Raw genomic sequence first — 24,553 nt, 5'->3', positions numbered from 1 at the left:
TATAAACAAAATTTATCCTAAAAAAGATAAATCACTTGCCAGTTCAAAATTTGCAAGTCATTGTCCTATCTACACCAAAATTAATAAATTATCTTTTGGACAAATTGCATCTAATCCTCGTGTAGTTTAAACCATTTACACAAATATCTCATGTATTTTAAAAATACCTCTATAAATTATCGTAGCTTAATTTTATTGCAGATGCACCTTTTATGTTACTCATAAGGTTAATTAAATCTAAATCATGTTAAACAGAATAAAAATTCAAAAGGTCAACAAATTAAATCACCATTGTTGGTAATGGTTTGTTTTGTTTGTTTATATTGTTACAAGCAAATGAGAATATAAAAGAAAAATATGTACTAGTTTAATATTATGAATATGAAATAAATAATTATATTATTCATTAATATATCAAATCTTAATTTATCATGTTATAACTTAACATTTAAACTATAAGTCATACATTAATAATAATAATATCAAATATGAATGTATAAAGTACAATTTAACATTAATGACAATTAATGTTAAATAACAATTAATTCATAAACAATTTTATTACTACACTAAGATTTTATATTTCTTTATTTACACATGTATGCCACAAACCACCATTATATTTTTCTCAAATTCCCATTCTAATTTTACAACTTCATAGCACAGGCCACACCCAAAAATTTATTAAACTATATTTTAATTTGATATTTTATAATTTTTATTTATACATTGTTACGGGTATTTCTCGCTCTACTCCTTATAAGTTGGGCTCAATTAAGCAGACCGGCTCAATCGCATGACGCCCAGTAAACCTCGAGCTGAATTCATCGAAACGAGCTCGCACAGCGCTGGAGCTCGAACTCAGATCGTAGGGCCAAGTGAGCTCCTAGCAATGCCTATAGCTCGTCGGCTTATCCAAGCAAGCTCCCAACTACACTTCGAACAAGATTAAACGACTCTTGCAGTTCGTCAGCCTAGCCGATTAACTCGCATAAGAAGAAGGTCATATGCCAAAAAATATTAGTGGGCTAGGGGCCGTCCCAGTTGGGCCTTCTCGTTTTCTCGGTCTATTTGATCGGGCCATGTCAGTCTCATCCTGGCCCCTTGTAACAATATAATTACAACTGCATCTAAATTTTCACACGTTCACCTTAGATCCTATTTTCATTAATGACAAATCTCATCCACATTAATGAGGGTTCTATCGGCACCTTGTTGCTGCATGGGCATTTTCTCCGCCGCCAGATATTCTGTCCTATCACCTGCAGACGTACGACACATGCAAGAAGACATCTCATATTCTTATATATCAACTAGCTATTCCGAGAGCCCTAAGATCGGCTGATGAGTCAACAAATTGAACCAAATAATCCATTATCTCCTTCTCGGATTCATTACACCAGTGCGGCCCAACGAATTATAATCGACCAATTCTGAACGTCGACACATATATATATATATAGCACAAATCAACTATTTAATATCTATCTATCTATATACATTTTATTATTATATAAGCAAATATAGTATTATAGTGTTATGAAATTCTATCAATAAAATGAGTTTTTAAAATAAATATAAATTTATTTATTTAAAAAATTTATCAAAAAAAGGAGTTATCACTTTATTTTGTTTTAATTTGTAAATTTGTGGTTAATGACAAAGGGCGAGCAACCTGTAATTGAATTTATAAAAGGAAGAATATATAAAAGAAAGAAGCCCCAAAAGGAGACGATGGGGCAGACTACGATAGCGAGGGAGGGCACGTGTGGATGGATATTTGGCTTAGGAGTGCAGAAAAGAAAAGTGGAAACCCACCGCTGTTGGGGAGGCTTCCGGAATAAAACCAAAATGAAGGGGCGACAACCAAAACGGCAACGGTAATAATAATTTTGGGTTTGGGGTCTCTCTCTCTCTCTCTCTCTCTATCTCGCTATTCTCTCTCTCTCCTCCGGCTGCAGGGCTTCTTCTCTGTATTGATCGATCTCCAGTCTCTCCCTACACGCGGCGCACGGTAGAGCCGCCATCTCTGTTTTACGCCTTCGGAGGTAAGCTCCCTATCCTACACACCCCCCTCTTTCCCCTTTCTGATTCCCATTTGGTAAATCATCCCCCTGCCCCTTCTCTTTCTGTCTGTCGTTCAGCCCGAACACTCGATAAGTTGTAATCAAGCCGAAGCCCAATATTTAGTATTTATATTTGTTCGGTTTATCTGCTGGATTGATACACTTTGCGAGCGATTACTGTATTTTATTTGCTTTGTGATTAGGTTCGGATCGGGCTCGCTAGGGTTTGCATTTTTTTGATCGCTTTTTCAGTGCGATCTGTTGGAAGGGGAGACAACAACTAGGGTTAATAGTTTGATGCTTTGGTGGGTCTTTGAATCTGCCAGACTGGTGAGGGTTGGGTTCGGAGTCTGTGATGGCCAATCCTGGCGGCGTCGGGACGAAGTTTGTGCCTGTGAATCTGAATAAGTCTTATGGACCGGTTTCCCAGCGATCATATGGTAGTAGCTCTTCGTATGGCCAGGTCGCAGCGAGCCGAGTCCGGCCTGGTAGTCATGGCAGTGGAGGAGGAGGAGGCGGTGGCGGAATGGTGGTCCTATCACGGCCTCGGAGTTCGCAGAAGGCTGGGCCGAAGCTATCTGTTCCACCCCCCTTGAATTTGCCATCATTGAGGAAAGAGCACGAGAGGTTTGATTTGTCTGGATCAGGTGGTGCCTCGGCGGGGCCTGGGGGTCCAGGTACTGGCTCCAGGCCAACTTCATCTGGTCTGGGTTGGACCAAGCCTGGGACTGTTGCTTTGCAAGAAAAGGATGGGGGTGCTGCTAGATCAGGTGGCGACATACAGGCAGTTGATGGTGACAGATATGTTGTTGATGCTGCTACAAAGGCAGGTACTGCATATATGCCACCTTCTGCTCGGTTAGGTGGGGTTGTACTACCAGTTCCCGCACCAGCTCCATCAGCAGAGAAAGCCGCTGTTTTGAGGGGTGAAGATTTTCCTTCTTTGCAGGCTGCGTTACCTAGTGGTGTGCCTGGGCCAGTACAGAAACAGAAGGATAGTTCAAATAAAAAGAAGAAGCAAGTATCGGGTGAAGAATCATCCACTCATCAAATAGACAGTTCTCCATTGGGTCCACTAGTTCATAAGCCTCTCCAGGGGCAATCTTTGCATCACACTTTTGAGATTGGATTAAAGGAGGATGGTGGTGACAGACAAGGATTGAGTAGTTCACAAAAGGCAGAGCAAGTTCCAAAGCAGGATTACTTTCCTAGTCCACTTCCATTAGTTCAGCTGAATCCAAGATCCGATTGGGCTGATGATGAAAGAGATACAGGTTTTGGGTTTGTGGACCGAGGAAGAGATAAAGGGTACTCAAAAAGTGAACCTTATTGGGATAGGGAGTTTGATATGCCCAGGACTGGTGTTTTACCACACAAAGCAGCTCATAATCTATTTGAAAGGTGGGGAAAGCGTGGGGATGAAATTGGAAAAGTTTCTTCAATTGATATACCTAAAGGTGACCTTAGTCGCAGGGATATAAGAACTCCTAGCAGGGAAAATAGGGAAGGCAATTTGAGGACAACTGCCCCTCCCCCGAAAGATGGATTTAATATGCAGGAAGTGGTCAACGATATAAATGGTGCTGGTGCAAGATCAATGGGTCTTCATAGAGAAATGGGGAGGGATAATAAGTACATCCCTCCACATTTTGGAGACAACGTTCACATTGGTGTTGCAGAAAACCGGGAATTTGCTTTTGGAAGGAGGGATGCGGGGCATGGACAAGAAGGAAGGCATCAGTGGAATCACATGGGAGCATCATCTGTTAGCCGAGGGACTGAGCGGAATACACGGGACCTATATGTTAGTGAACAACACAGTAGATATAGGGCTGATGCTCCCCCAAACAGCTCAATGTCAAAACCTTCATTTTCTTCAGGTCGTAAGGGGCTTCCCGTGAATGATCCAATATTAAATTTTGGTCGGGAGAAACGAGTATTTTCAAAGAATGAAAGACCTTATTTGGATGATCCTTTTCCAAAAGACTTTGGCGCTACAAGTTTTGATGAAGGTGATCCATTTTCTGGTGGTCTTGTTGGGGTAATTAAGAGGAAAAAGGACGTGGTTAAACAGGCTGATTTCCATGACCCTGTTAGGGAATCTTTTGAGGCTGAACTTGAGAGAGTTCAGAAAATGCAAGAAGTGGAGCGGCAACGGATAATTGAAGAACAAGAAAGAGCTTTGGAGCAAGCACGTAGAGAAGAAGAGGAGAGGCAGCGATTAATTAGAGAAGAGGAAGAATGCCGGAGAAGACTTGAAGAAGAAGCCCGAGAAGCTGCTTGGAGAGCAGAACAAGAACGACTGGAAGCAATTCAACGGGCTGAAGAACAGAAGATAGCTAGAGAAGAGGAGAAACAGCGGATACTTTTGGAGGAAGAGAGGAGGAAACAGGCAGCTAAGCAAAAACTTTTAGAATTGGAGGCTAGAATTGCTAAGAGGCAGGCTGAAGCTGGTAAGAGTGATGATTTTGCTGTTGTTACAGATGAGAAAGTGTCTGCCAGGGTAATAGAAAAAGATGTCTCCAGGGTGCCAGCGCTTGACAACTGGGAAGATGGTGAGAGAATGTTGGAGAGGATAACCACTTCAGGATCTTCTGATTCATCTGGTTTGAACAGATCCTTTGAACTGGGTTCTCAGACTCAATCTTATAGAGATGGGTCTTCTGGTTTTATGGACAGAGGGAAATCTGCTAATTCATGGAGAAGGGATGCATTTGAGAGCAGTAATAGTCCATCTTTCCTTGTACAGGACCAGGATAATGGTCGTCACAATCCCAAGCGAGATGTGTCCATTGGTGTGAGAGGAGGATTCCCCAGGAAAGAATTCTATGAAGGACCTGGCTATACCTCGTCAAGAGTTTACTATAGGGGAGGGTTTCAAGAAACTCATCTAGAAGATTTTACTCATCTAAAAGGGCATAGGGCATCTGGGGCTGGAGACCCTTACTGCAGAAACACAGAGATAGACCCTGAATTTAATGAGAATTATGCTGAAAAGTATGGTGATGTTGGATGGGGACAGGGCCATTCACGTGGCAATCCTCTTTCTCCTTATACAGATCGGATGTATTCTGAATCAGACGAACTTTATTCCTATGGTAGGTTGCGGCATTCCATGAGACAACCTCGTGTCCTCCCCCCTCCATCACTAGCATCCATTCACAAGACTCCTATCAGAGGAGAAAATGATCTTCCTGGTCCCTCAACTTTCCTAGAAAATGATACGGATTACAGTCAAGCTTCAAGAAGTGAAACTACCATGCAAACAGTGTACTATGGTGGCGAGCTTGATAAGTTTGAAGCATCACAAATAGTTGATATCGAGGCACAAAGTACCATGACTCAAGAGCAGACACTGGATGAGGACACCACACTAAGATGTGACTCACAGTCTTCACTCTCTGTTTCTAGCCCCCCTAATTCTCCAACTCATCTTTCCCATGATGACTTGGATGATTCTGGAGATTCCCCTGCAGTATCTGCTATGACTGAGGGAAAAGAGATTTCTTTCTCTGGGAATGAATCTATCATCTTAAATGCCCACTCCATTAATGAATCCGTGGCAGTAGCATCGAATTTAATGTCCGCTGCTGATGAAGAAGATTGGGCTCTTGAGAACAATGAAGAGTTCCAGGAGCAAGAAGAGTACGATGAGGATGAAGATGGTTACCAGGAGGAAGAAGAAGTGCATGAAGGAGATGCTGAGAATATTGACCTGTCTCAGGAATTTGAAGATTTGTGTCTGGAAGAGAAAGGCTCCTCCCATGTAGACAATTTGGTCTTGGGCTTTGATGAGGGTGTTGAAGTACAAATTCCCAATGATGAGTTTGAAAGAAACTCTAGGAATGAAGAAGGTACACTGGGGACACCAGAGGTTTCTGTTTCCATTATAGAAGAACAGCAACCTGTTACTGGGATGGGAGGTGATGGACACTGCCTTCAACATTTAGATGTCTCTCCACAAACATGTACTGATGGTTCTTTGAGGACGATCCAAGAAGCTAACATGGCAGTTGAAGATTCTGTTAGTAAGCCTATGGGTACTGCTCCTCATACCTCATTGACATCCAATCCTTTGATTACTGTGGATAAACCTAGTATTTCTGGTTTACATCCTCTTCATGCAGTTCCATCTTCAGTTAACTCGGTATCATATTCTTCTTCTGGTCAGTCTGTCATGTCTACTGGTCAAGCTGATTTACCTGTTAAACTTCAGTTTGGGCTGTTTTCTGGTCCATCTCTGATACCGTCTCCAGTTCCAGCCATCCAGATTGGTTCCATACAGATGCCTCTCCACCTGCATCCCTCAGATGGTCCCTCCCTCGCTCATATACACTCATCACAGCCACCACTCTTCCAGTTTGGTCAGCTCAGGTATACATCACCTATCTCCCAAGGAATCTTGCCGATGGCTTCTCAATCAGTGTCCTTTCTTCAACCCAATGTTCAGGGAAATTTTAATTTGAATCAGAGCTTAGGAGGTCCTGTATCCATCCAACCTAACCGGGATGGTTCTGTTCATAAACTGATGAAAGATGATATGGTATCCACTTCAGTGAGCAAAGAAAATGCAGAAAGCAGAACTATATTACAGACTAGTAGAGCTGAGATTTCTGATGCTGGCGACCAGTTAATTTCAGAACAAGACACTGATGCTGGAAACAGAGGGACGCATGATACAGTGGTGAAAAACTATAAACCCACATCAAATGGAAAAGTATCAGAACAGTTGCATACTGGACCAACATCCCATTCTGTATTGAGTGACAGAGATTCTAGAGGATTAAAGGCTCAAGGCCCACAATCTAGTAACAAAGGGAAAAAATTTGCTAATTCAGCCAGAAATTCTTCCCTGAGATCATCTCTTTTGGTCTCTGAGGCTTCTCGTTCAGATACTAGTGGATTTCATAGGAGATCTAGATGGGCTACCCAACGGACTGAGTTGCGAGTTAGGGAAAAGGTTGATAGGCGGCAATCACCAGGCTTAGTCTCTTCTAACAACTTGGGGCAGGATGATAAGTCAGATTATGTTGGGAATGATATGGGAGTTTATGTAAAAGTTGGGTCTAAGAAAGAAATTGTCGCTAATAAACCATTGAAACAGATGGTTGAATCTGAATCTTCAAGTCAAGATCCAGCAAGTTCTCAGTGGACTGATTCTTCAAGCAAGGCAGATAAGAAATTTGAAAAAGAAACTTCAACAAAGACCCAGAGTATCACACGCTCTGGGGAAGGAAACCTGAAGAGGACCATATGTTCTGAAGAGGATGTTGATGCCCCCTTGCAAAGTGGCATAGTGCGTGTTTTCAAACAACCTGGCATAGAAACTCCAAGTGATGAGGATGACTTCATTGAGGTGAGGTCTAAGAGGCAAATGCTGAATGATCGACGTGAACAAAGGGAAAAAGAAATCAAGGCAAAATCTCGCGTAGCAAAGGTTTCCATGAACTAACCAATTCCTAATTTGTATATGTTCAATTGTGTGCATGTGCACGGCATTTAACTGTGTTTCTTAGCTGACTCTTTGTTTATTTATGCTAGGCACCTCGAAAACCCCGATCTACTGTACAGAATGCTGTGGTCTCAGCAGGCTCAAATAAAATTTCTACATCATTGGGTGGAGAATCTGCAAATAATGTTCGTTCCAATTTTGTTGCATCTGAGGGACAGGGTTTAGCAAACACAGAAGCATCCACCTCATCTACCACTGTGGTCTCCCAGCCACTGGCTCCAATTGGCACCCCTGCTGTGAATTCCGATCTGCAGGCTGATAAAAGACATCATAACATCAAGTGTGTACTTTAATAATAATAATAATAATAATTTTTATTTTTCGCATACAGTTTGGATGTCTGAATAATTATATTCATGTTGCTTTTACAGGTCCATCCAAGCAGGACTTAATCCTGTCATATCCAATAGTGGTAAAAATATTGGGCCTGACTTAATGTTTGAGACGAAGAACAAAGTTCTGGATAATGTCCAAACATCTTTGGGCTCTTGGAGTCATGCACAGATTGATCAACAGGTGCGGGAAACCTTTGATGTTTGCTTAGTGGTGAATGCATGTTATGTTTGATAATAGAGGGTTGAAGTTAAGTCTTTGACTGTCTCTGGATCTCCCAAGGTGGTCCCATTTTCCTTTTGTATCTTGAAAACCTGTTCTAATATCTCTTTTATTCTCTTCAGTCCCCACCCCCAAACCCCAAAGATTGAAGAATATGATATATTTTGTTTGATCACTTTTGCTGCTTTTGTTTCATACACCCAGGTGCTTCTCTTTTTGGTTCTCTTTTGTCTTTTTTGTGCTAGGGGCACCCAGAGTGTGCCAAACTGTTACAGCTGTGGTACTGTGCTAGAGGGTTCCTATTGTCAGCTTATTTTCATATGGAAATGTTATATTGATATTCTGTGGCCTGAAATGGTTCTGTTGTCAAATTTTGACCACTCTCAGATCTCTTCTACTTTTATTGTTTGATGAGGTCCCTTAGTGCAATAAGCTTTTTTTTTTTTTTTTTTTTTTTTTCCATTTTTGGTGAAGCCTTTTGATATAAGGGAGCATTATGATACTCAACACAACACGGCTTATGATTGAATGTTTTGGTGGGTTATGCTGCTAGGCTTATAACGTTGTTGGATTTATAGGACCAATAATGGTTTTTGATGACCAAACATTTTCATTTGACTTCATTTAAAAATTGACAAAATGATGGAGTTAGGGGCATTTTAGCATTTTTTGGAGAGCAAGTGTCTTGAGGTTTTGGTGTCAAGTTAAAATCCAAATGGGTAGGGAAAGGTTGGCTAGTTGAATATCGGCCCTGTGATGAGAAACAAAAGTGAGGTATGCAAATTAATAAGGTTAGAATATGATAGCAGATAACTGATAGGCACTTGACTTATCAAAGACAAGGGGCAAGGGTGTAAATTGGATGGCTGGCATAACAGCTAGCCATGTGCGTAGGGGTAGTGAAGGGAAATCGCTGGGTTGTGTAACAACCCAGTAATGCGCGTAACAGATTTTTGTTGAGGAGGGAGGGAGGGAGGGAAGAATATATAGAGGGGGAAGAAGTTGGGAGAGGGCATTGTTCTTGTATTGAGTCTTAGGGAGAGTTAAGGGCCTCTCGAACGCGCCCTGGGTTGCTTTGTTCTTGGCTAGAAAGTCTGATAGCTATTGAAGGGAAATCGCTGGGTTGTGTAACAACCCAGTAATGCGCGTAATAGATTTTTGTTGAGGAGGGAGGGAGGGAGGGAAGAATATATAGGGGGGGAAGAAGTTGGGAGAGGGCATTGTTCTTGTATTGAGTCTTAGGGAGAGTTAAGGGCCTCTCGAATGCCCTGGGTTGCTTTGTTCTTGGCTAGAAAGTCTGATAGCTATTGATAATTGATTGTTGTTTGGATTTCTATCGAGGATCCTATCAATTTGGTATCAGAGCATTTTCGATTCTAATGGTGAACCTGATCGATTGAGTGGGTGACTTGGAAGGGAGGATGGAAGGCATGCAACGGAGTGTTCAATCGGTGGGAAAGAAGGTAGCGAGCTTGCTGGAACAGTTCGCTTGGATGAGAACGAGGTGGGAAGAGTAGGATTGGGAGAGGAAGAACGAGAAGAGACGAGAGGAGCAAGAGAGAGAGAGGAAGGAGAAGCGAGATGAGGAAGACCCACATGCGGGTTCGCCCTTGACAAAGGAGGGAACACCGGTAGCTGGAGCTAGAAGTGGCGAAGGGGGCGACTGGGTCGATGGTGTCGGAAGGCAGGAGTATCGTGGGAGATGCCTGGAAATACCCATCTTCAAGGGAGATGATCAAGATGGCTGGGTTTTTAGGGCTGAGCGCTACTTCATTGTGAACCAGCTGTCCGATGCAGAGAAGCTGGAGACAGCGGCCTTATGTGTTGAAGGACCGGCTTTATTGTGGTTCTAGTGGGAGCATCGTAGGCGACGGGTGAGGAGTTGGGTGGAGCTTAAGGCGACGGGTGAGGAGTTGGGAGTTGCGATGAATGGGCTGGCTGTTGAGGAGAAGATGGACACAACAACACTGTGTTTGGAGGGTGCTGCTCTTTCATGGGTCCAGTGCAAGCAACGGAGACGAAGAGTGAGAAGCTAGGAAGAGTTGAAGGGGCTGCTGAGGAATTGCTTAGGGTCCATGCTGGAAGGTGTGGGGGATGAGCTGCATATTGAAGGGGGATTGGCAGTTGAGCAGATGATGGTGTCGCGAGGCAGAGTGGCTGCCGACGACGATGGTGTTGGGGAGTTCCACGGCGAGGCAGAAGGGCAGCCGACGATTGATCCATTTAAAAGGCCGCGGACGGCAGAACCTATGACAACCAAGGAGAGCATCTCGCCGAGGAAGGGGGCGCCATCAACGATCCATGTTGTCTGGGAAGATGGTGTGACTCTTAGCCAAGTTTCTCAGAAATTTTACATGGGGTTGGTTGATAGTGGAGGGCCCCCCATGTATTCTCACCATCATGAGGGGGTGGGTGCCTCGTCCAAGCAGGTAATGATGGTGGAAGGGCAGCCTGTTTCTAGAAGTCAAGGGCTCAATTTGCATTTTGTTGTGAAGCCCAATGAATGTGCATCACTATCAAGCATTCCTCATGGTATATGGTCCTGTCCGTATTGCCAAAATATGTTCCAAAGAGGTAAGTTTGTGGAGTGTAATGCTAATGCTGTAGCAGCTGGAAGGGTTTCAGGAATTGATCCTATTGAAGAAATAACCAAATGTTGTATTAGAATTGTCAAAAATCCTGAAGATGCTGAGGTCATTGCATGTGTTTTGTGCAGAGGTTCTGATTTAAGCAAATCTGGATTTGGCCCACAGACTGTTATAGTTTGTGATCAGTGTGAGAAAGAATATCATGACGACTGCTTGAAGGAACATAAGATGGCCGATCTAAAGAAATTGTCAAAGGGAAAGTGGTTCTGTTGCATGGGTTGTAGGATGACCTATTCTGCTTTACAAAATTTACTAACTTGTGGAGAAGAGAAGATCCAAGATTCTCTGTTGGATGTCATAAAGAAGAAGCATGAGGACAAAGTTCCACATCTGGTTTCTAACTTTGATGTGAGATGGAGGGTACTCAATGGCAAAATTGCTTCTCGGGAAACTAGAATGTTGCTCTCAAAAGCAGTTGCCATCTTCCATGAATGCTTTGACCCTATTGTCGATTCAAGAACTGGGCGTGACTTAATTCCATCTATGGTTTATGGAAGGAGCTCAAGGGGCCAAGACTTTGGAGGAATGTGCTGTGCAGTATTAATGGTGCACTCATCCATTGCATCAGCCGGAATCTTCAGGCTTTTTGGACAAGAAATTGCAGAGCTTCCTTTGGTTGCAACAAATAATGATAACCAAGGCAAGGGCTACTTCCAGATATTGTTTTCTTGTCTCGAGAAACTACTTGCAAGCTTCAATGTGAAGAACTTGGTGCCCAATGGTATTGACCCAAAGATCTTAAATAATTATGGAAATTTGGGTGAACTTCATGATGAGGTTGAGAATTGGCAAGCCTTGAAACAACTGACAAAGTCAAGGTGTTGGGAGTTCGACTAGGGTCCGGGAAGAACTTACGGGGGTTCGAAGTGCTCATACAATGGAAGAGGGCTACCCCCATTGGAAGCTACTTGGGAACCTTTTGATCCAGCAGCAGTTTCCATTTTTCCACCTTTGAGGACAAGGTGAAATTTTTTTTTTTTTTTTGGGGGGTGGGGGGGGGATAGGCCCTTGACTTATCAAAGACAAGGGCCAAGGGTGTAAATTGGATGGCTGACATAACAGCTAGCCATGCGCGTAGGGGTAGTGAAGGGAAATCGCTAACAACCCAGCAATGCACGTAACAGATTTTTGTTGAGGAGGAGGGAGGGAAGAATATATAGAGGGGGAAGAAGTTGGGAGAGGGGCATTGTTCTTGTGGGGATAGGCACTTGACTTATCAAAGACAAGGGCCAAGGGTGTAAATTGGATGGCTGACATAACAGCTAGCCATGCGCGTAGGGGTAGTGAAGGGAAATCGCTAACAACCCAGCAATGCACGTAACAGATTTTTGTTGAGGAGGAGGGAGGGAAGAATATATAGAGGGGGAAGAAGTTGGGAGAGGGGCATTGTTCTTGTATTGAGTCTTAGGGAGAGTTAAGGGCCTCTCGAACGCCTTGGGTTGCTTTGTTCTTGGCTGGAAAGTCTGATAGCTATTGATAATTGATTGTTGTTTGAATTTCTATCGGGGATCCTATCAATAACTAAAGACTAGAGGGAAGGAATGGAATGAGAGTGAAAGAATGTGGCCGCATGCTTGTATAGCTGCCATGTGTTGTAAATCTACATTTTTATAACTCAAAAAGTGTTCTCCGTAAACATATTGACTCATAAATTTCATTTTTATTCCAAGGCTTGATTACACAGGGGCTGATGCATGTCGATGTGAGAATTCCAGTTTGTGTATATAATGCATGTCGATGTCGTCATATCCTTGTCTTTTGTTTGCTCTATGAATGTGGGTATTAGTTTAACCACCAAGAATGTGACTATGACTACCATCAAAAGAGGCTAGGAGTACATTGACTTGAGATAAAAGTATTCATATTTTACCAATAACTAATTTTTAAGGTGTCCCCTGACGAAAGTTTTCAGGAGACATGGTGAGAAATTTTTTAAGTATGACATGGGATATAATGACCTTATAGAAAATATAGTAATAAAGATGATTGATGAGGTGCTAAATCTCTCAATCCTGACTTCCAATGATTTTGGAAGAGAGAATCTATTTACCGCTGCTTCCCCTGTGATTCCAATGGTAGTAGTATTTTGGGAACTTAGATATTGAGTGCCTTTACGATGTGAAATTCTTTTCTTGATATAAGATTGCTTTCAGAGAAAAAACTTCAACTTCAGGCACTGACATGCCGTGTTATTGAATTGGTGGTTCCTGGAAGTTTAAAAGCTCTGGTGTTTGGTTTCTACCTGTCATGCTTCCACAAATAGCATCTTTCTCCCCAAAATATGAAGAAAACCCAAAAAAATAAAGCACTATTACTGCTGATGGAACCAGGACTGTAACTTCAACGTTATAGGCAAAAAATGCTGCCAACTTTTGATGGACTTCAACTTTTTAGGCCTTGATCTGGTTTTGTTCTTGTGGGAATGAATATTTTTTTGGTCATTGTCTGTGCTGTTTACAAATGGAGATGGGAAATTTGCTGGGAAAAAAATTCTGCTTTTCTTGTGCACATATTGGTTCAGTGAATATGGTGAGAAACCTGACTAATTGAATTATATAATTTAGGTTATGCCCTTAACACAAAGCCAACTTGATGAGGCTATGAAACCTGGTCGATTTGACACCCATGTAGCTTCTATTGGAGATCGCAGTAGCTCTGTTGCTGAACCCATCATTACAACATCTTCCCTATTGACAAAGGACAAATCATTTTCTTCTGCTGCAAGCCCAATCAATTCACTGCTAGCTGGGGAGAAAATTCAGTTTGGTAAGCATGCTTTGAACGAACTCATCTGTTTTATAGTTGTGTTTATCATACTCAGTCCTTCCCTGTTAAGAGGGAAAAAAAAAAGTTACGTTTCTCTAAGTTCTGATGGAATTTCTACTTTTCTGTTCAGGTGCTGTTACCTCCCCTACAGTCCTCCCTCCTGGTAGTCGGGCCATCTCACATGGAATTGGAGCTCCTGGTTCCAGCCGGTCTGACATCCAAATTTCACATAGTTTCTCTGCAGCTGAAAATGATTGTACTATATTTTTTGAAAAGGATAAACACCAGAGTGAAACGTGTGCCCATTTAGAAGATTGTGAAGCTGAAGCTGAAGCTGAAGCAGCTGCTGCTGCTTCAGCTGTTGCTGTTGCAGCCATCAGCAGTGATGAGATTGTTGGTAACAGGCTGAGTACATGTGCTGTTTCTGTTTCAGATACCAAAAGCTTTGGAAGTGCAGATATTGATGGCATCACTGCAGGTGTTATGTTGTTTTGTTTTTTAAAAATGTGCAATGAAAACCTGCATTATTTCTTTTTCAATGTAACAGTAATGTGCTGCACTGCAATCATATTCTAAATCCCTTGTGGGTGTGACAGGTGATCAACGATCAACAAGTCAATCAAGGGCAGAGGAGTCTCTCAGTGTAGCTCTTCCAGCAGATCTCTCAGTTGAGACTATGCCAATCTCCTTGTGGCCACCTTTACCAAGTCCACAGAATTCTTCTAGTCCGATGCTTTCTCATTTCCCTGGAGGTGCAGCATCCCACTTCCCATTCTATGAGATGAACCCGATGTTGGGTGGTCCCATCTTTACTTTTGGTCCGCACAATGAATCTGGCGGGACCCAGTCACAGTCCCAAAAGAGTACTGCATCAGGTTCAGGACCTCTTGGTACATGGAAAACGTGCCAATCTGGCATGGACTCATTCTATGGTCCTCCCACAGGATTTAGTGGTCCTTTCCTTAGTCCACCTGGAGGTATTCCAGGGGTCCAAGGGCCCCCTCACATGGTGGTCTATAATCATTTTCCAGTCGGACAATTTGGCCAGGTTGGTTTGAGTTTCATGAGTACCACCTATGTTCCGTCTGGAAAGCAACCTGATTGGAAGCACAACCCGACATCATCTGCAGCAGCAGCAGCCGGTAGTGGTGAGGGGGATATGACTGGTACAAACATGGTATCTACACAGCGAAATCCTCCAAACATGACTGCTCCTGTTCCGCTAGCCCCTGGATCGCAGCTTCTGCCCATGGCATCTCCTTTGGCCATGTTTGATATGTCACCATTCCAGGTAAGAGAAACTGTTGTATGCTTTTCAGATTGGTACCCTATAATGTGAAAAGGTGATTACAATTAAACTAAATATTTATATTTCTTGCCATTTCTTCTGAATCAGCTATTGTAGTTTTAATGGGGAAATGTTCTTTAAAAAGCTTAAGGGGATATTCTTTTGCTTATCTTTATTATGATCAATTCTTAACTCGTATAACTGACAATTGGATTGAATTTCTGCTTAGTCGGCCCCTGACATGTCAGTCCAAGGACGGTGGTCCCATGTCCCTGCATCGCCCCTTCACTCCGTTCCTCTGTCAATGCCGTTGCAGCACCAGGATGCAGGTGTGCTGCCGCCTCAGTTTACCCATGGACGCCCCATGGAGCAGGCATTAACTCCCAACAGGTTTTCTGAATCTCGAATTTCGACACCATCTGACAGCAGCCGAAATTTCCATGTGGCAACAGATATGACTGCCACGCAATTTCCTGATCAACTTGGGTTAGGGGATTCATCAACCTCAACTGTTGCAGGGGCATCAGCGCAAAGTGCTGTCAAGCAGACCTCCTCAGGTGGCACCATTGCAGACATTGCCAAGACTGATGCTGCTCAGAATGGCAGCAGTAATAGCAATAATGGCCAGAACGCAAATGCTTTCAAGGCTCGATCTTCTCAGCAAAGGAATTTATCTTCCCATCAGTACAGTCATTCTGCGGGATATAATTATCAGAGAGGTGGGATGACTCAAAAGAATAGTTCAGGTGGCGATTGGTTGCACCGCCGAATGGGTTTCCATGGACGGAATCAATCTCTGGGTGCAGAGAAGGGTTATTCCTCTTCAAAAGTGAAGCAAATTTATGTGGCTAAGCAGAGCACAAGTGGGACATCTACTGTTGGTTGAGCAGAGAAGTGCGGCTTCTAAGATCTTTGCGAGTGGAAAAATCATGACTATACCATTTTGATGGAACTAAATACTTGGGTTAGTTTTTTTGTCCACATATTTTGTACTTGTAGGGTGTATTGACTTCTAGATTGGTTTGTGTTTGACCAATACTATGGTTGGGGGGGGAGAGGGTAATGTTGGTTTCTTGATCAAAATTTTAGTATTGATTAAGAGTAGAGGTATTGGATGGCTTAAAGTGCTAGCGCTAGTGCTTAGAGGAAGGAAAGGGTTTGATGCGGCATATCCGACATGTGGATGACCGTATTTTCCTTTGCTTTGTTTATTTGTTTGTTTTGTTTTGCTTTGCTTGGTAGGTGGTGTTTTTTTGGTTTATTTCGTTCTTGCCAATAGATGTAATGAGACCGAAACGCGAAGAAAAAGAACCAGCAGGGCGACCTTTCATTTCAGGTCAACCATCATAAATCTGGGGAATGTTTTGTCTCCCATCCATACTATTTTTGTCTCAGTGTGTGTTCTATTGAAACTTATTGTTCGTCGTGTGTGTTTGTTTTCAAGTTCATTTGCTTTATCAAGTGCTGCAGCGCATCAGATTACTTTTGAAGATGGGTTATTCATGAAAACGCGGGTAGGGCATCGAATCTACCATTTCAGAAGCTGTGTTCTTTCAGGTTTTTGGTTTTATGTTTATTTTATTTTAACCAAGGGCTTATTAGTGCAAATAGATTTTGTCTACTTTTTTTTTCTACTTCGCTCATAAAGTTTGGCATATTGTATTTGGTGATTCATTGGTTATGAAGTTCGATTGCACTTAGTTTGTTTGGAGGCTTTAATGATATTTTTTCGGGCTTCTTTGATAGATGTCATTAGGTCCTTCCGTCTTTAAATTTAATTGCTTTATATTGAGAATATAAAAAAATAATGCAAAAAAATTAAAAAAAAAAAAACATTTAAAACGTAGACAAATCGAGATTTTAAACCGTACCAATATTTATATGACTATCCACTTTGGATTTACTTTAGAGGGTGGGTACGGAAACATTTCATAGGAATGCAAAAAAACATTTAAAAAAATGTTGCACGGAAACATTTCATAGGAATTATTTTTCTGTTTTAAAAACATTTTCGAAACGTTTCTTATTCTCGTTTCGAATCTTATTTATGCTTATTTTTTTTAAAAAATATTTATTTTCATATTTTTATTTTTTATGAAAAACGTTTCCTGTTTTCATTTTCGAAAACGTTTCTATTTCTGTTTCTTGTACTTGGCCACGGATGATGTTTGTCAAATGTATCACGTGTTTTAGGACAGGATGAAGCATTAGCGAGGAATGTACCACGGACAGGTCAACTCATTAAAAACTCAAATCAACAATCCACTTACTATTATATATGCGGGCGGTGACAACTTGACTTCTTCGTCACTTGACAGACGGTCCATTGGAAAAGTCAAAGGCGTAACTTGGACTTCTTCGTGGCCCATTGGGACCTGTGGTTGAGGCTGCGGCAAAAGGCTGGCGTATGATTATTTGATCAGACAAGACAGGTCGGCGGAAAGTGATTTGTGCTGGAAATTTTTTTAAAAGCACTCAAGAATATTTTAGTAGTTTTATATAAATGTAAAAAGTAAAAAAAAATATATTATATAATATAAAAGGTATATTATTTACTTGGAAGAATTTTTGTATAATAATTACATAATCCAATTTTTTATATATCTTATATTTTACGTTACACTGAATCTTATATCCTTAAATACCATAAAAAATTTCAGCCCACATATTAGCCAATCTTTCATGTCCCCATTTCATTCGGCATTTTATGGCCATATATATTCTATAACCCTCCACTCTCTCTTTCTAAAAGGATGAGAAAACCTAGGAATACAAATATAATATAAATCATATATATAAGTATTTGTTGTAGAATAGAATATATAAAATAAGTAAGTATAGCCATTGGGATTGGAATTAATAATTTTGGTACTTTCAAGAAGTCTAAATTCACATATAATTGTGTTTATAGCTAAGTGCACACACACACACACATATATATATATATATATATATAGAAGGTGAATGGGTGGTGTATGTGTATCTTGATAGTACATGTATCTAGTACGTACTAAATATCATTTATGCATAAGGAGATTAAAGTGGTGTTTGTACATGTAGGTAGTTTTTTTTCAAATAGTCATCCATGTTTCTTATATACACACACTTCATTTTAGTTGGAGTTTGAGATAAAAGTGAATGAAACTACTATAACCTCTTCTATATATTTTTCTCCTCTCATGGCTTTTGGTTTTGAGAAAATAAGGAAAATGATAATCTTAGCACAGTCAGTGTACATATATATATATATATGTATTCGTATACATCTTTTATTCACTCATTTACATGTATCATATCTTCATTTATTATGGTCCTATGATATTTTCTTTTTTGTTTTTTGGATAATGATTTTTAGTTAAAAAGTAAGGGCAAAAAGGCTAATAGCCACGAGTTTCCTATCTCTTTGCCTGTCCCACTAATGAAAATAAGTTATATTACCAAACATTGATTATAACAAACTAATAGCAGAAAACTTGGCTGTCGACATGTAAAAATGGTCAACCGAGATTCGACGGGCTGTATTGATCTAGTAATCACAAATGCAAAGAGAAGAGAACATCAACACCATCAACAAACAATGCGCATGAATTTTTACATGGTTCGATTAAAATAGTACCTAATTCACGACTGTTCTCTAATATTTTATGCAGAGTAACAGTATATATTTTTTGTCATGCCTGCACAATAGCTTTTGATCCCCTATTTATAGTGTGAGATATAAATAATTTACACAAAGTTAAATGTGATGGGGCCACCTCGTGAGGGACAAAGTGTCCTTCTTATCTCCTTAAAATAAAAAGTAAAAGTTTCGCACTATGTGGGGTCTGGCTTTCCACGGATAGGGATATGTAGACATCAGATCTGGTTATTCTACTTTATGGTCTTCTTTGCGGGTTAATCAGGTTGACCAGCGAGTTAGAGTCATCGCTAAGAGCTCGCTTGCTGTCGCAATCGGAGCTTGCGCTTTAGCAATTATGCGACCTCGCAGAATCATCTTTGTTTTTGGGCCTATTGTACTTCAAGAGATTGGGCTTCATCATTGGACCACTCCCAACTCAGAGCAGTCATGTCAATAGCTCGAGGCAATTCAAGAAATGCCCATAACATTAGCATTGTTATTTTAAACTCTATTATGCAATTAAAAGAAAAAAAACCTATCTTTTTCGGATGAAGAGATGGATTTTTTCTAGACAAAATATATAGTTTTTAGATAGAATACTTACAAATAAAATATTTTCAGACAAAAATACTTTTAGATGAAAAGATGAGTTTTTTCCTATTAATTATAGAATGAATTTTAGAAAAAGAATATTAAGTTTTTTTTTTTTGGTTAGAATAATCATTGTTCGATGATGTATATTAATTTAGTAACATAATTTGAGATGATCGTACTTATACAATCTCTGATACTCATGTCATTGATTACGTTAGGAAAGATAAATTACAGGTATGAAGTTTCAGCTCATTGCGTAGAGTGAGAATAGAACTCACGACCCACCAAACTAATACTAGTATATCATTTGTTCGACCGCTTAACATATACCACGGTGACAATTTAGTAAGATAACTTATATTTTTATTGGTGGGACTAAGGGGATAGGATATGGGACAGGGCTCATTAGCCACAGCCAACCTACCTAGCTAATATGAATAAATATGATCTATTGTCGTTTTGTTTCTGAGTGAACGACCAAAAACCAGTTTATATACAGTCGTATTCTGTCCATTCATTTACTGTTATGCTTTCCCAAAGCTCAACTTCTGCGCCAACATCCTCCTCCGGCAAAGGCGTCGTCAACCCAGAAGTTCCCTCTAACTCACTCTTGTTCCCGATGTCGGCGGCATTAGAACTGGGATCGGTTTCTACTACATTCTGTGGCTGCTGCTCGGAGGTGTCAGTAATGAGTTGGTAGTCGGACAATGGGAAATTGGTCTTGGCTTTAGCTCCCCAGAACTCCACGGCCTTCCTGTCGTAAGCCCTGGCGGCGTCCTCTGCCTTGTCGAAGGTGCCCAGCCACAGTCTGGCGGCGCTGGCCGGGTTCCTTATCTCCGCCGCCCACTTGCCCCACGGCCTCTGCCTCGCTCCCCTGTACTTCTTCTTCTTCATCGAACTAACCTCGTCATGATCAGCTACGCTAGGAGGAAGAGCGGGCTCGAAAAGGTCGCACCCCAAACAGCCGTCGACTTTGCAGTGCGCACACGGGTCACCATCAGGTACCGGGATCACAATCTGCGGATGATGACTTGGAAATTCCGCATTGGCTGGGTAAGGAACGTCTTCACAGCGGCCGGAGATGACGAACTTGAGAGCAGAGACCATGGCGGCGAACTCCCGGTCTCGGTTTACTGCGTGTCTCTGCATTTTAAAAGGGATTTTCTCAATAGAGAGCGCGGGAAAGCAAAGCAACAAATAAAATATTTAACGGACGGGGCGAGCATATAACATCTTATATATAATAATCGATATAGTAAGGAGACAAGTGGCTGTCAAGTGTACAGCATACGCGGCTGTGAAATGACGGAGACAGTTGAAGTTACAAAGGGTCGTGCCACGTGGGCCAGGATTCAGAGGAGGGCGTTCCGACGGCAACATCGGCCTCCTGATGAGGTAGTTGCTTACGTGAGACTGCGGACGGTGACGCGCGGTGGCCAAGCAGAAGGGCAGAGTGATGGGACGTATGTCTTCCTTAATTTCTTTCGTTTTCTGGCTGCTGCGTACGGATATTAATAATCGGGGATTGGTTTGTTGAGCTGGCATAGGTCTGTTCTGACTCTGTTTATTAAGCCCGGAGCAATTCTACACTGCCCGACAAAATTTACCGAGAGTCTTATCGAAGCTAGTTATTTTGACAAAATTACCCCTCACCCTTCAATAATATTACAAATTTGTCATTAAAGGGCTGTGCTGCTTGTTCTTCCTCATCCTCCCTCTCTTCACTGTCTCTCTATCTCTCTCTCTCCACCGCAGCATGAGTCCCCTTCATCTCTGGCGTGCATCTCCTCTCGTGTCGACGCTCCTCACCAGAAGTAGCGTCTCTCTTCCTTTCTCTTGCCCGTGTGATTGCTTCTCCGTCGGCTGCCCCTGACTTGTCCTGTCTGCCAGGCCACCTCGCTGATGGCCACTCCGCTGTCAAGGTTGCTTGCCGAGGTGGTTCCGCTCGCAACCAAGCTTGGTGGCTGATTATTAGATCCGTACGATTGGCTGATGGCATCAAATCCATCTTCTTTCTTTTTACTAGTTTCGTTGTCCACTCCTTCATCATATTCTGTATACAAATTTATACATACTTTATTGGAGATCTCACGTCCATTTAGAATAGATTTTTCTGCAATGAAATTTAATTTCTTAAATTCTTTGCAACCTTATATATATAGCCTTCAAATCATTTTTTCTTTTCTTGTAACTGGAGAGATAAGAATGTGCACGTATATACTTGAAAATTTTTTCTGCAATTTTATCATCATATGGAAGCCCAAAAAATATCAGTGAAACCTATATAATAATCAAATCTGGTTGAAGCCTCATTTAGGTGGCCGGTAGTGGTGGGTTGTGGCTGTCGACGAGAAGGAAGAAGATCTCTCTTGATTTTCTTGCAATGGAGGCTTCGATTTCAGACTCTGGGTTGTGTGCAAAAGTTTGGCGCTGCTATTCGATACTTTGCAATTGCCCAATTGCATAATATCGTGATATTTTGAAAGTCAAAATTTCATGATGTTTCAAAATATCACGATATTTTGGCTTCGGTAAGGTTGTCGGTAGATTTTGTCTGGCAGTGTAGAATTACTCTTAAGCCCGCGTGTGAGAGAGAGTTATCCAATCGCTACTCCTGTTTTGTCCGAGTAAGTTTGCGTGGGGGCATAGTACTAATTTTTTTTTTATAATATATTAAAATATTCATAAATTTATAATTTAATTAAATAATTAATAAATAAATAAATTTAGAGAAAATGACAAATATTATGCATAAAAATTGTAATGCTACGTTCAATAATTGTGCAATAATAAAAGATGTTTTAAAATATTATAGATAAAATTATATAAAAAATTAAATTAAAATTTATAATTACCCTCAACAAGTGCTCATATTCTTAAAGATGTTATATGATTAATTCATTGTCATTGTTGTTGAAGACATCTCTTTCAATACACTTTTAATGTACGTAATCAAGAAGTCAATCATGCAATAATCTCCCACTCGACTATGCAAGTGACTTTTCACAAATTTGATTGTAAAAAATGTCCTCTACATAGTCACAATAATAAAAGTTAAGACAAGTGCCACTTTTACGAGCAAATAAACTAAGAGATGCACAACTTGTCTTTTTGTTTCAACTAACTTCTTAGCTAGACTTTCAATTTCCTTCAAGTTTGCGAAATCATTGTTAGAGCACATGTCACTAATATAAATTTCAAGTTGATTGCCAAGTGCTATCAAATCAACTTAAGAAAATTCAGATGAATAAAGTTGAGAAAAGCGAATCAAATCTTGCTTGTTAAAACCTAAAAAAACAATTATTAGGATTAAGGCACTCTTTACAAAAAAGTAATTCAGTAATTACCTCAAAAAATCAATTATTGAGCTTTTGAAGTTGCATATCTACAACACCATAAAATAAATCAACTTTATAGTGAAGTAAATTTGTAACTGTAATGCCTAGGTGGTGTGCCCAATATGCCATGAGCCCAAGTAGGCCTGCGAAATATTGAGTCGACTCACATGGGGGTTAGCTAGAAATGGGTTAAGGGGCTAGCCAAACACAAGCCAAGAGGCTAGAGTCGAATTGGCCATGTAGGTTATTTGGTCGTGAGACTCGAAGCTAAGGTGAACACGGCACATGATCGAATCCGAGTGAATTGGGTGGCCTAAGTGCCACAATGACTAAGTGGGTGTGTGCGGTTAATAATTGAGTGTATGTGATCATCAACAATCAACAAGTCACTCGGTTATGACCAAGTAACTATCCTCCATAACTGAGTAGGTCGGGTAGCAAGATGTGCGACCATTTGGCCTGAGGTGATCAAAGCCATGTTAAGGCCCAACTGAGCCATGCATTTGGCCAATAACCAAGAGATCTATAGTTGAGGACATATAGCCTGGCTAAGGGCCACGTAGGTGATGTGACCATGTGCGAAAAGGACGAAGAGCACATGCAACATCAATGCCTCTTAATCAAGAGTCACTCGGTTATAACCAAGTACTAATCCCTTTTAATTGCTGACCAACCACACACCATGTGCATAAGGAAGGCACGCACAATACCAAGTCAAGCCATGTTAAGGCCCAAATGACACAGAAAAAACATGCATAGACTTATATAGCACCCCATATTTTCGTGAAATTGCCATGTATTTTAAGTGAGTTTAAAATATCGAAAAATATGCTTGAAATGGCAACAAGTGACCGAATCAGTCGTAGGGAGTACCCTAGGGCTTAGATACCTAAGGTTAAAGATATATTTTTGACGAGCGTCTCGAGGTGAGATTTATGACGCTGAAAGAAATCAAATCAGAAATGGTTTTTGGTTAAGCTAAGTTGTAGCCTAAAAAGACCGAATGATGGTAAGGGGCTTCCGAAAAATCATATATAGTGAGTAATTTTGAGTTATTAATTTTGAGATTTTAAGTATTTCGATAAATTTGATGTTTGAGGGTGTAATTGTAATTTGAAAATTATCCAAATGAAATAAGGATAAAATTAAGAGCTTATGTGGTAAAATATTGAAGTTAAGGACTTGAAATAAGGGTCAAAGTGTTATTTGAAAGAAGTTTAGGATTTTAGCTTGGATTTCAAAAGATCAATTCATTCTAGTTTTGGATTTCAAAAGCCACTCAATTATGGTTTTGAGTCTTTGGAGTCCATGGCTAAGATTTTGATAAGTGACATAATGTGATTGGTTGGAGAAATCTATAAAAAGGCACCATGGGTTCTTCTCAAATCATTCCAACCAAGTTTGAGGAGTAAAGCACTCTAATAGGAGGAGCTTGCTCTAGAGAGAAAGAAGGGAGTTCGGCAAGAAGGCGGGAAGAAAGCGGCGGAGAACAAGTCTCGTCGGAGTTGCGGGTCTTCGTCGGAGTTTGCCAAAATCAGTCAGCAAAAAAGCGAGATAAGTCCTTTTTTCTGATAATCCTGTAGAGGGGGAAGAGAGGGTCGCGTAGGTTCAAACGGGGGTCGAATCGGAGTTAAAACGAGGGAAATATGGCCGAAATACGAAAACGACGCAATGCTGTCCGAAATCTGGCAGCAGCGCGTGAGATACACGCGCCGGAAGTGGCTGCGCGTGAAGGCGCGTGAGACATCTTCCGGGGGCGCGTGAGGGCGCGTTAGTGGCTTATTTTCCTTCAAAAATTTCAGTTATGTCCCTACTTTAATGCCCCTAAACCTTATGTAAAAATATTTAAGATTAGATTTACCAAAACGCATATTTTCTGCAGAAACCTAGGCCATTTGCTGTGAAATTATACCGTTGAAGAGATAAACCGACAAGGTGAGACTCCTATACTCAAAATCCTATTTTTTATTCTCTTATGAGAGACTTCTATTACATGAGACGTGTTTCGTGAAGTTTTTACACATAAACTCTTGTTATTCTCTTACGTGAAATCATGCTGCATATATGAACTGTATTTTTCTGAAAAATATATGCTGTTGGCTTTTTAATTGTTGCATTTATAAAATTTGTGTGGCCATACTGTTGTACCTATTTGTTCTTGGCCGAG

General features: G+C 41.0%; 2 protein-coding genes across 2 annotated transcripts; one reads left to right on the top strand and one right to left on the bottom strand.

Moving 5' to 3' along the window:
• The first annotated feature begins 1,884 nt into the window (after nucleotides 1-1,884).
• LOC127803195 (uncharacterized) lies at nucleotides 1,885-16,218 on the top strand. Its single transcript, XM_052339267.1, has 8 exons — nucleotides 1,885-2,048; nucleotides 2,270-7,503; nucleotides 7,608-7,858; nucleotides 7,950-8,094; nucleotides 13,346-13,547; nucleotides 13,678-14,025; nucleotides 14,144-14,838; nucleotides 15,065-16,218. The coding sequence occupies exons 2-8, from the start codon at nucleotides 2,422-2,424 to the stop codon at nucleotides 15,719-15,721; spliced, it is 7,380 nt and encodes a 2,459-aa protein (XP_052195227.1). The 5' UTR covers nucleotides 1,885-2,048; nucleotides 2,270-2,421; the 3' UTR covers nucleotides 15,722-16,218.
• A 3,319-nt stretch (nucleotides 16,219-19,537) lies between these two features.
• On the bottom strand, nucleotides 19,538-20,197 carry LOC127803730 (ethylene-responsive transcription factor ERF109-like). Its single transcript, XM_052340168.1, has one exon. It carries the CDS (start codon nucleotides 20,195-20,197, stop codon nucleotides 19,538-19,540), a length of 660 nt encoding a protein of 219 aa, XP_052196128.1.
• Nucleotides 20,198-24,553: the final 4,356 nt, after the last annotated feature.

Source organism: Diospyros lotus, chromosome 6 (assembly GCF_014633365.1).
Source record: "Diospyros lotus cultivar Yz01 chromosome 6, ASM1463336v1, whole genome shotgun sequence".
Classification (NCBI taxonomy): Eukaryota; Viridiplantae; Streptophyta; class Magnoliopsida; order Ericales; family Ebenaceae; genus Diospyros; species Diospyros lotus.
Note: the sequence above shows the minus strand (reverse complement) of the source record. Positions and strands in the feature narration are given on the sequence as shown.

Excerpts from the sequence above, each read along its gene's own strand:
- LOC127803195 (XM_052339267.1), top strand. The coding sequence starts at position 2,422 with ATGGCCAATCCTGGCGGCGTCGGGACGAAGTTTGTGCCTGTGAATCTG. Across the intron at positions 7,504-7,607 it reads CAAAATCTCGCGTAGCAAAG|GCACCTCGAAAACCCCGATC; the intron begins GTTTCCATGAAC and ends TATTTATGCTAG. Across the intron at positions 13,548-13,677 it reads TGGGGAGAAAATTCAGTTTG|GTGCTGTTACCTCCCCTACA; the intron begins GTAAGCATGCTT and ends TTTTCTGTTCAG.
- LOC127803730 (XM_052340168.1), bottom strand. The coding sequence starts at position 20,197 with ATGCAGAGACACGCAGTAAACCGAGACCGGGAGTTCGCCGCCATGGTC.